At 35.2% G+C, this 11,300-nt stretch overlaps 1 protein-coding gene across 4 annotated transcripts in view; it reads left to right on the forward strand.

Moving 5' to 3' along the window:
* SIP2;1 (small and basic intrinsic protein 2;1) overlaps positions 1-10,966 on the forward strand; it is a 51,823-nt gene extending 40,857 nt beyond the window's left edge. The window contains exons 3-4 of one of the 4 annotated variants that reach the window (XR_015975181.2): positions 4,414-4,652; positions 10,565-10,966. Coding sequence is in view for 3 of the 4 variants with exons in the window: in XM_088715562.2 (XP_088571688.1) it covers positions 10,529-10,738 (210 nt within the window). In the remaining variant the exon portion in view is untranslated. Of the gene's footprint in view, positions 1-4,413; positions 4,653-7,059; positions 7,128-10,528 lie in introns of all 4 variants that reach the window. The other 3 variants (XM_088715564.2, XM_088715562.2, XM_088715563.2) reach the window with 3 other exon arrangements.
* Positions 10,967-11,300: the final 334 nt, after the last annotated feature.

Raw genomic sequence — 11,300 nt, forward strand, 5'->3', positions numbered from 1 at the left:
TTGGCCCAAAGAAGTGTGGCTTTCTTCCAACTTTTCTTGAGAGCTTTTGGGGCCTTCTTGTATTTTTCCCATTTGCTATGTTCTTTGCAAAACAAATTATCTTTCTTCTTGCAACACAAACATTAGTAATCATACTTCAAGGTTTTGTGATCATCAAAATTAATCTTTGGGTCAATACCTTGGATTGCCACACGGCTCAAGGAGAGCCCTTGATTCTCTCCAATCCCTTTTAAGTAAGGGGTGTGCAAGAATTAAGTAAGGAGTGTGGTAGAATTTGGAGGGATGAATCAAGGAGTGATTTCTCATTGAAATTATTCCTTGTTTAGATGAGCATGAGATGCTTATAAAAGGAGGGGTGGCGTGAGGGCTTAGAAGCATTAGAGGTGTATCAATTTCAGCCGCCCACCCTCTTCCCCCTCCTTCCAGGCATGAGCAAGAGAAGAAGCAGCGTCTTCGTCCTTCTTCTTCCTCCTTCTTCCTCTTAAAGTAATCAAGGAGTTAATAGAAAGAGAGAGAAAATCAGCTATCAAGAGAAGATCTTTGCAAGAGAGCTAGCACCCCGGTGAGATCAAGGTTCTTGGAGCGATCTACCTCGTGTGGATACCTGTAGAGGTCGGACGCTTGTGTGGCTTCAAGCAAACCAAATACAGCGATCATCAAATAGCGGTGAAGATCTACCCGCTCAAAGGTAAAGATAGGATCTTTACAATCCTTTACAATTCAGAATTGTGGTAGATCTGAAATTAATCTAGTGTTTAATTTTAATCTTCCCTTAGATTCATAATTTTTTGAGTTAGAGAACTCAGAATTTTTTTGAAATCTACATTCCCTAGGACGTTCATGAGATAAATGACTCCGCGCGTGTTTTTCCGCTGCGATCGTCGCAACGCGTGCGAGGGTAACCTGACAGAAGCTATCTGTAGTAAATATCACAACATAAGCTAATCCAACTAAGATTCATTGAGTGAAAATGTCCCATCTAATTTGAATTTGAAAGTCCCAATTAATTAGAAGAAGTGGAGAGAGAGGGATTCGAACCCTCGATATGAATAACTCGTACGAGTTAGCAATCCGCCGCTTTAGTCCACTCAGCCTTCTCTCCCCTTTGCCATTTAAAAATGGAAAATTTTTATGTGATGTGATGCATAAAGTAAAGATCTATAAAATCTTTTATTTTCCTTCCCTTTTTTATTTGTCTGTGTTTATTGTATTCTTATATTTTTATTCTATTAGTTTTATTTACAGTCTTTATCATATATTTTATAATAAATTTTTATGATAAATAATCAATTTTTATAATTTCATAGCTGGAAGCTGCAAAGGGAGATTCCAGATGGTTTGGTGATATTACTGACGAAAAGCACACCTGACTACATACATGATTTTGTGAGCTTGATCATAATATGGTTTAAAAAGATATGAATCAATGATGGTCCAACGATAAATCTTGTCGATCATATTAGATGTAGATTTACAGCCAACAACTAGCATTTAGCTATGTTGTGTCAGATCTAATTTTGTTTTAGGACCATTAAGGAAAAAGGGGCTTCTGATTTAAATTAGTCTAAAAGTTTGTGTTGAGGTAGAGAACTCTCAGACCAATTACATAAATTTCGATAGAAAGAATTATTTTTTTCAGCGTATTTATTCTTCCTTCGTAATTTATGGAAAAACATGGAAGGTCATTTAACTAATCAAAACAGGAGTATATATCACAATACTTCCCCATAGAAAAAATTCTCAAATTTAATGTACCCTCTGTCATTTCCCTCCTTGTGTACAATCGCTAAAATACTTGCTATTGTTGTTCTCCTCAAAGGTGTCCAACTGAGTTGCCCGCCATGCCACCATCATGCTGCCATGTTCACTCATGAGCGCATTCATCTCCTCTTCTTTTTCTCCACTTCAACCCTCTCTCACTTGTCCAAATGCCTTCCCTTTCTCAGAGGCCCTCTTCAGAGTCAGCCATCTATTTGCACTATGTTGCCATCTTACCCACTAGCTATTGCCACCTCCAATCATCACCCACTTGTCCTCTGTCTCTCAACTATTTGAGGGCTTTGGGTTACACAAACATTATATTCTGGATGAGCTACCAGAAAGTTTCTATTTGGACTGGTGCTAGGATCTGTGTACATCGTGACTGTATTAAACCTGGTTCATGCTAGCCCGACCCAAGTTAGGCCCCTTTTCTAGAACCAAGTTTGTGTTCCATAATCAATATTATGAAAAGTCAAGGTGTCTATTGCTCCATTATCAAGTAGAGTACTTAAACAACATTATAAACATGCAGTGGGGTTTATGCAGCGTCCACAGCCCTAAAATTAGAGACATAGTAAGCTTGAAAAGAATTTCTAAATCATGCCAAGAACCAGTGTCTTTGATTTTTATACAGATCCAGTTTTATTGACTGGTACAGTTCTGGTAATGACGTTGTGTCTGATGCAGAGATCTAAATCAAGTCAAGCGTTATATAAGAAAGTTATGCAGTATCTACTATCAAAATATAAGAGGTGCACTAATGAGCATGTTGACCCTCTAATGGATTTTGATGAATACAAAACACTAGAGCATAATTTCCTTTATCTTAACAAGTTATTTGAGGATTTTAGTTGGTTAATTAAGAATATTGTTAAGAAATGTCTAGGCAAGTTCCCATGATTTTTAAGAACTTATTGAAGACTTCTTGAGATGAAAGAAAAAGTTCAGGGACAGCCGAGACGTCTCCGGGTTGTCTCCGAGACGTCTCTGGCACAAACAGGAAGAACTGGCACGTCTGGAGACGTCCCCGTAAAGCGCGGAGACGTCCCCTGAAAAAGCGGAGTCGACTCTCTCAGAGAATTCCAGAAGACTTGTTTTTCGGAGATATAACGGCGGAGACGTCCCCGTAAAGCGCGGAGACGTCCCCGGAGCGCGGAGTCGTCCCCGAAGAAGCGGAGTCGTCCCCATGCAAAAAGCGCAAACAAGCGGAGACGTCCCCGTAAAGCGCGGAGACGTCCCCGGAGCGCCTGGGACGCGACTAACAACTTTTTCAGGTTTGATTTGAATTTCAAACGTCTCTTTTCTTGTGTCTAACGGCTATATTTGCTTTTTGGGCTATAAAAGGGACCTCTTAAGTGCTTCTCAACATCTTCTTACCAACCCAACACAAGATCATTCAAGAGAGAAGAAAGAAAAAGAGGTTCAAGGGAGTTAGAGCTTTCAAGAGGAGAAATCAAGTGCATTCAAGCTTTCCCATCTGATTTCGAGCTCATCTACTCACTCTCACTTGGCAATCAAAGCTCGCATTCAAGCCAACGTGATCCACATCAGAAGAACCACCATCATCCACGCTTCCAACGGCAAAAAGGGTTCTTCCGATTTTATTGTTTCTCATTGTTATATTTGCTTCTTAAGAGCTTTCAAATCTTTTGTAAAACGTTTGAATATTGAGCTTGTTTCAGTCAAGGGACTTGGAACAAGGGATAGGCGTCCCAAGCCTAAGTTAAAATTGGGGGATTGTAGGGTTCGTTGTTAGCCCGGGGTAAAACAACGAGTTGGGTAGTTCACTCGAAAAACTACCGGATTGTAGGGTTCGTTGTTAGCCCGGTGTAAAACAACGAGTTGGGTAGTGCACTCGCAAAACTACCGGACTGTAATCTGGAGGATTATAGTGAAATTCCCAAGAGGTCTTGGGGAGTGGATGTAGGTGCTGGGGTGCACCGAACCACTATATGTCCTTTGTGTTTGTAATGCCTCTAGTTATTGTCTAACTAACACACTTACTTACTTAGATAAATTGCTTGCTTAATTCTTATCCGCACATCCTTTAGTTGCAAGCATATTTAATCAAGTCGAAGTCTATACATCAAACCCTTGCTAAGTTTAACTTTCACTGTGCATCTATACAACTTAGCATAGTTAATCAAAAAGTTTTAGAAGTAGCATAAAAGTTTTGAAAGACCCAATTCACCCCCCCTCTTGGGTTGTATCTACTGGGCAACAAGTGGTATCAGAGCAGGTGCTCAAATATTATTTGTAGTCTTAACCGACTAGAGCCAAAGATCATGACAACTCAAATAGATAGTTTTCTAGGAGAAGGACAATCAATTGATACACCTCCACTGTTTAATGGTATAAACTACCCACATTGGAAAATACGCATGCGCATTTTCATTCAATCACAAAACTATTATCTATGGAAAATCATAATAAATGACCTTCACACACTCTCTCATATTAATGAGAAGGACTTAGCACAATTAAATGCTAATGCTATGAACATATTATATTGTGCTATTCAAGAAACAAAGTTTAATAAAATTTCTGCATGCTTATCTGCTAAGGAGATCTGGGATACTTTAGAAAATATTTATGATAAATCTCAGATTAGCTCTCATATGCTTCAATTATATACTAACAATGAGACTGCAGAAAAGGGTGATGAATCTCCCTCAGTCGAGTCGACTCCAAGTAGCTCAGAGTCGACTCCCAAGTTAGTCGAGTCGACTCCAATAAGGTCCGAGTCGACTCCGAGGCAAATCAGCTTCCTAAAGACAAAGAAGAAGAGGAAGCAAGAAGAAAGGAAGAAAGAGGTGAAGCGCAAGAAAGCCTTGACCAAGAGAAAGTCAGACAAGGAATTGAAAGTTAGGAGCAACAATGAACTACAAGAGGTAACTAACTTATGTCTTATGGTACAAGAAGATAAAGTAGAATCTAAATCTAATCTTACACCAAATGACTTTCATGAAGAATATTCTTATGATGAACTTTTAAATGCTTTTCATGATTTGTATAGTGAATGTAGAAAATTAGCTAGAAAAAATAAAAATCTTAAAAAGCTAAATTTGGAAATTTCAAAAGAAAGAAATTCTATTACTGAAATACAAGACAAACTAAATTCTGAAAATAAAAGTTTAAGGTCATTTTCAGAAGAATTGATTCAGAAAAATCATAGCTTAATTAAAGAAAATCAAAACTTAAGTAAAGAAATTAATCAATTAAAATCTTTTATTAACAAATTCACCGTAAGTTCAGAACGATTAAAAATGATGTTTGAAAGCCAATATGTTGCTTGGGATAAATCAAAACTTGGCTTGATTCCTTTACTTAACAATAAATCTCTAGAGAAAAAGGTTATCAATTCATCAAGCAAACCATTAAATAAGATAACTTATTTCAAAAATGAAAAGGATGGGAATAACAACTTTATCTATCGTTCTAGTATAATTAAATCAAATGGTAAAGTTATTACTATTAAACAGATATGGGTTCCAAAAGGAACCATATGTCCTAACTCTCAAGGACTCAAGCAAGCTTGGGTACCCAAAATGAGAAAATGAGGATGTACACATAGGTGTACCAAGGTACCCATGGAACATAAAGAAACTTAAAAAGTTATTAACAAAAAAAATAATGAAATCAGTAATTCTTGCATCTCATCATTATTTGTCCTTTAGTATCTGATATGATTTGCTATTAGTGACCAATTTTGTGATATAGAAAATACTTTTGGAAATATAATCAAATCATTTCATTCTACTCACTATTGGATAAGGTGCTAAATGATTAATCAACTTATTAAGAATAACTCTATGAATTCTCTATATGCTTGATTGAAAGTTTTTATCTATGGCATTATTGTTTATTGATCATAGATATGATAATGTGTACTTGGTATGCTTTTGAATATATGCACTATGAATACCAAGATTAAAGAAACCATATTTGGCATATGAAATCAGCTCATGCTAGTATGTACTTAATCTCAAAAAACCTTGCCATAGGCTCACTTAGATTATCCTCTTAAAGGTCAAAGTTTTACTATGCATGCTAACTAAGGAAACAAACAAAAATAATTTCTAAATCTAGAGATGTTTCCAACACTAATTTTTCAAAAGTCTACATTAGCCTTGTTCTTGGCACTCAAATTGAAATATTTTTTGTATTGGCACAAACTCACAAAAAGCGATCAAATGATAAAGGTTTGCAAACTATGAATCACGGCATAGTTTTGAAAACCAATTTTTGTGTTAAGTTGTGCACAGAAAATAATATTGAATACAATTGTTTCTGCACCAAGAACACTATAAGTAAAATAGGATTAATAGAATCTTTGAAGAATTGAAAAAGGCAATGTTGTATGATAGCCATCTACTTAAATGCCTTTTAAAAGCTATCATCAATACTTGTCATACATATGACTTCTATTAGATCTATTTTTGATGAAAACTTCTTTTGATCTTCTGAAAAATAAAAAAAAAGTGAACTATTGCGTATCTCTCATATTTTTCAGTCGTACATGTTATGCTTGATATATTCTCTTGAAAAGTAATGCCAAATCTAATAAAGATATTTCTATCCTTGGATACCATTCATCAAGCAATGCATATAGAACATTCATGAAAAATTCTAGTTGTAGAAGTATCATTTCATCTTATTCTTTATGAGACTAATGATTTATTATGAAGATACTAAAATTAAATTATATATGTATACCGTTAATCTTTTACATATAACAATCTGAAAACTTGTTAATAATTAGAATCAAAATTGGATTTTTCAGATATGCACTTAATGAAGAAAAATTGATGACTACTAAAAGACTAAATCAAGAAAAGAGGAAATAGATCTTGATAAAGATTCTTGCATGATTAGAAGTAAAGATCATCATTATCATGTGCTTGCTTCATGAGCTTTATATTTTGTCAAATGAATGTGTAGAATTCACTCCTATGTGGTTACTTCATTAAAAAGGAGATCTATGAAAAATAACCACCATATTTGAAAACACTCATTACAAATATGTTAAAGCAATATATAATGTGGAACAAGCATCAACAGCATGATACAAAAGCTTAAGCAACCTTTTTGATAGAAAGTAATAGTGATAAATCTTTGCATCAAAAAGAAGAATTTGTGATATCTTACTTGCTCATAGTTTACATTGATGACATCATTTTTGGTTCTACTAATAAAGAGTTATATGAAGACTTTACTTAGCTCATGCAAGGAGAGTTTGAAATACGTATGATGAATGAATTAACATCTTCTCTCAAACTCCAAAATTAAGACAAACAGAAAAGGGGATCTTCATTGACCAACGTTAGTCCACAAGAAAACTCCTATAGAAGATTGGCGTGAAGAAGGTATATCTATGACCCCATCTTGTAGAAATTATAAAGGATGAGCAAAGTAGATCTATTGTTTAAAGCTGTATTGAAGTATGATAGAATAATTATTTTATCATACAGCTAGTAGACCAGATTGTATGCTCATTATGTGACCTTGTGCAAGACTTCAATCTAACTTTAATTAATCATATTTTATTGATAACAAATACGTCATAATCTGAATTTTGATAGAAACAAACGTTTAAGATAAGTTGATTAAAACTTAGTTAACACATCTTATTGATAATTATCTTAAGCAAATAGAATCTAAACTAAATTGATTTGACCTTGATAAATCTGTCTATTGCCTCACATGCTTGTCCTTGAACTATCTTGGTTAATGAATTTATCTCTTTAGTTCAAGTGATATGTGCTTGCTTATATTTAGGCAATCTCTTGTGTAAAGTGACTCAACATGCAACTATTGTCATATCTCATATTGAGTCATCTAATTAAAAAAAAATATATATATATATGTTGGATGAATGCTTTGTATCTTAAAGAAACTAATGACCTTCCTTCAAGAAAGAAAAATGAAAAATTTCAACTTGAAGGATATCTTCATGTAAGATACACTAAACATTCACATGCAAACAAGAGAGAGGATCTTCTTCAGCCAAAAGTTCACACATAAGAAATCTAGTTTGGCTTGAAGAACATATAATGAATAGGTAATTTTAGCTACCTTTCTCACAAATTAATTGAGCAAAGTCAATAACTTAAATCCTATTATGGCATGATTAAATTCTTTAATTATTAATTTTTGATATCATGTCTATATGTGTATTGACTGACTTATACTTTTAGAAATTGTTTCATGGTTTGCTCAATCTAAAATATTTCTATGGCTGTATCATAACCATGAAATACACAAGTATATGATTAAAACTCTGATTTAGAATGACTTGTGAGAAGCTACGAATTCTTGGGCATAATGAAAATAGTGTTTGCATGATATACCTCTATACGATACATTTCATTATTTCTTTATTCTGCTCTTTCATGTAGATTACTTGAGAATAACAAAAAGAGAGAGAGATAAAGAAAAGAAAATGGACATTGTTCAAGAGATGAAAAATCTGAGCAAAGGCAAGTACTTCAATCTTAAGGAAAAGCAAAACAAGCATAATATATTCGGCACATTTGGAAGGGATAAAATCTATAATTAATTACACTCAAACAGGGAGAGTTTGAAGTAAACATTTTAACCTTTCTATATTGCTCATCATAGGGATGGTGCCAATGGGGAGGCTAGTGGTAGTACCCGGCACTATTTGACCCAACTATTCGGTGTAGGGCATATTAGGGACGGCACAAGAGGGAGGCTAGTGGTAGTACCTCGTGTCCCTTCCCAACTCCACCGGATAGGGAGCAAATAGAGTATAGAGCATAAGAAAGTTAAAAATGAAAGACAAAGTAAATGAAAGTATATAAGAAGAATCAAGTCAAATTTTTAATCACTTGAAAACACACTTTAAGGATGAAATCAGTGCAAAATTATATAGGAGGAGTTTATTTGAAAAGAATTGATTTTGATCCTTGACATTCTTTTTCTTAATATTTTAATGCATGACTTAACACATAATATATTATGCATGTGGCATGATGTTTTGAATTATGGGTTCTCAATATTTTGTAATGCTTCATGGTTGGATAATTTGATTGAATGTTTGAAATACTGCATAAATTTTTTTTTTTTGGTATTATTGAAAAGAAATTTCAGATTTGTCGGTCACAATCATCTTTAAAATCTGAAAGTTGAATAAATCTGTAAAAAGAAGAAGAGAAAGATATCTCTATTTAGGCAACAGAGCATAATAGCTTGTGCAGTAGCTGGTTCACACTTCTCTTAGTAGGATCCTTTCAAAAGTTTCTTAAATCAGATGACAGCTTTAGCAAAGTAGTTTGAATCTTTTGGTTGCTTTTATGCAATTCTCAGAATAGATTATTTGTCATTGTAATCTTAAATGCCCTTGGCATCGTTATTTGCCTAGACTCTTTTGAAGTCTAGAGTATATCTGAGAATTGTTCCTTGGCTGTATTGTCTTAGTATTTGGATACAAAGGTAGGTTGGCCTATGGATTAACTACATTGTTGGTTCATGGCATCTCCCTCTCTTGCATAAAGTTTCCTTGGCTAGGAATTCAACAATTTTCTGGCCCAAGTGATTGATGTTAGGATGGCAGGTTGTCATAAGAATTCACTTTATTCTTCCATGACTCATGCTCTGCAACAAACCCTGTTTAGATGGGAAAAAGTCTTTCTTTTTTTTTCCCTCTCCATTGATTACTTGTCTTTTAAATGAAAACCTGATGTATCTCTTTTACCTCACCTTGTGCATCCAGCGTAAAACAATGTATTTTATGCATGGATGCTAGGACAATTCATAGTTTTTGTTTTTTATATGCAAGAAATGCTTTACCAGTGTCAATGATGAAATGACTGATGTCAGTTCATGTTTATTTAGAAAGCAATTGGGCAGGGTGAGCAAACTTGGTTTTGCGTTAAAGTCATGAGGAAGTTGATTAGCATCATGTCTGGCAATTAATTAGAGATTTAACGATACCTTCATATTGTTCCTATCAAGGTTTAAACACTGAACTGTATCAGCCCATACTGGTATACTGTACCATATTGGTGGGGAACTGCTACAGAACAGGGGCTTGATATGATACTATTACACATGTTATGGGTGCTATGCTGATGTAGCCCACAATGTTCGGTGCGACGGTGTATTATACCATAATGGTAAGTTAGCACCATGGGACCTGGTACTGAAATGTAAAACCTTGGTTCCAATTGTTGAGAAGTTGAAATTATTCAATTGTTTGTCTTGTGGAGTCAGATTGAGAAACTGATATTGATATAAATATTTTCTTTAGAGATAAAGTTTTAATACTCAAAGCAGGATATGCAGACACCACTGCAGCCTAGCCTTAGGTGCTCTAGGCTTGGGATGGATGAGTACGCTGGCTGAATAAGTCTCACAGCATGGTCTACATTTTCCTTCTTGGCTTTTTGATGATATAAAGTTGCCCAAGCTTTTGCATGATATAGGCTTGAATCTCTATCTCTCTCTCTCTGTCATACGCATACACTGCACGTGTTCAAGCGATCGTGTTCACAAGTGAAAGTTTATTCTTTAATAGGGTCCTAATGCTTTAAAATACAGTGTCAACATCTTCCAGAGGTGATAGATTTACTGCTTGTATTTATATTTCCGAGCGTGAATGTTTCATTAGCTGTGATTGATTTGGAACATAGAATTAATACCTATATGTGCTTGCTTACTGGATCTTGTGACTGAAAATATAAGTTGCATCATACTGTGATGTCACTAGCGGTGGCATCTAACCTGCTACACTTTCTTTAGATAGGCCCTGAATGGTTCTTTGGCTCCTGATATTTCCCAGGCTATTGGTTGGGCATATGCTAGAGGGGATCATGTAACATTGGAGCATTTGTTTGTATACTGGCTTGCACCCATTCAGGCTACGTTGCTGGGAGTCTGGGCATTCAGGTTGTTTGCTGAACCAAAGAAGAGCAAAGTACAACAAGGTGAAGAACACAAGGTCAAATCTGAATGACGGGTTCTGTCGCTGGAACTTTGCAACTTCTGTCCCTTCTTGTATTTAATCTTTCTCTACTCTTCCATTCTGTGTAATGTGGCTGTATCTGATAGAAAATCCTTGTTTATTTACCAAATCCTATTTCCATTTAAGCAAACTCTGATCTGACTTCCTCTTGAATAATAATTTGTATCTTTTGTGCATGTTTTTGCTCATCAAAATGCAAGTGCCTGATTTTATTCACAATCAGCAATGTCTTTGAATTGCAATTAAGAACTCAGATTATCTGATTTATGCATGTTATGGCATTTTATCTTCTCTCTAAATTGTCTTAAATGCCGTAAGGGGCATCTGCACCACCACATGGACAATGAAGGTTTTCTAAGAATAGTGTTACAACTATGAGCAAGCCCCAGAAACACGGTTAAAGATTAAGTAATCATTGTCAAATTTCCTGCGCCTGTGCCTAGGTGGCAGTTTTCACATTAAAGGAAGAAAATTGCAATGGGCTAGCCCCGTTTTGTGTTAACATTAATAAAGCTTTCTGTATACCCGGGGGTAATATGACCAGGTTTTTCAT

Source organism: Phoenix dactylifera, chromosome 2, assembly GCF_051530095.1.
Source record: "Phoenix dactylifera cultivar Ajwa chromosome 2, Ajwa_hap1_PhDact_Kaust_v1.1, whole genome shotgun sequence".
In the NCBI taxonomy this organism is placed as follows: domain Eukaryota; kingdom Viridiplantae; phylum Streptophyta; class Magnoliopsida; order Arecales; family Arecaceae; genus Phoenix; species Phoenix dactylifera.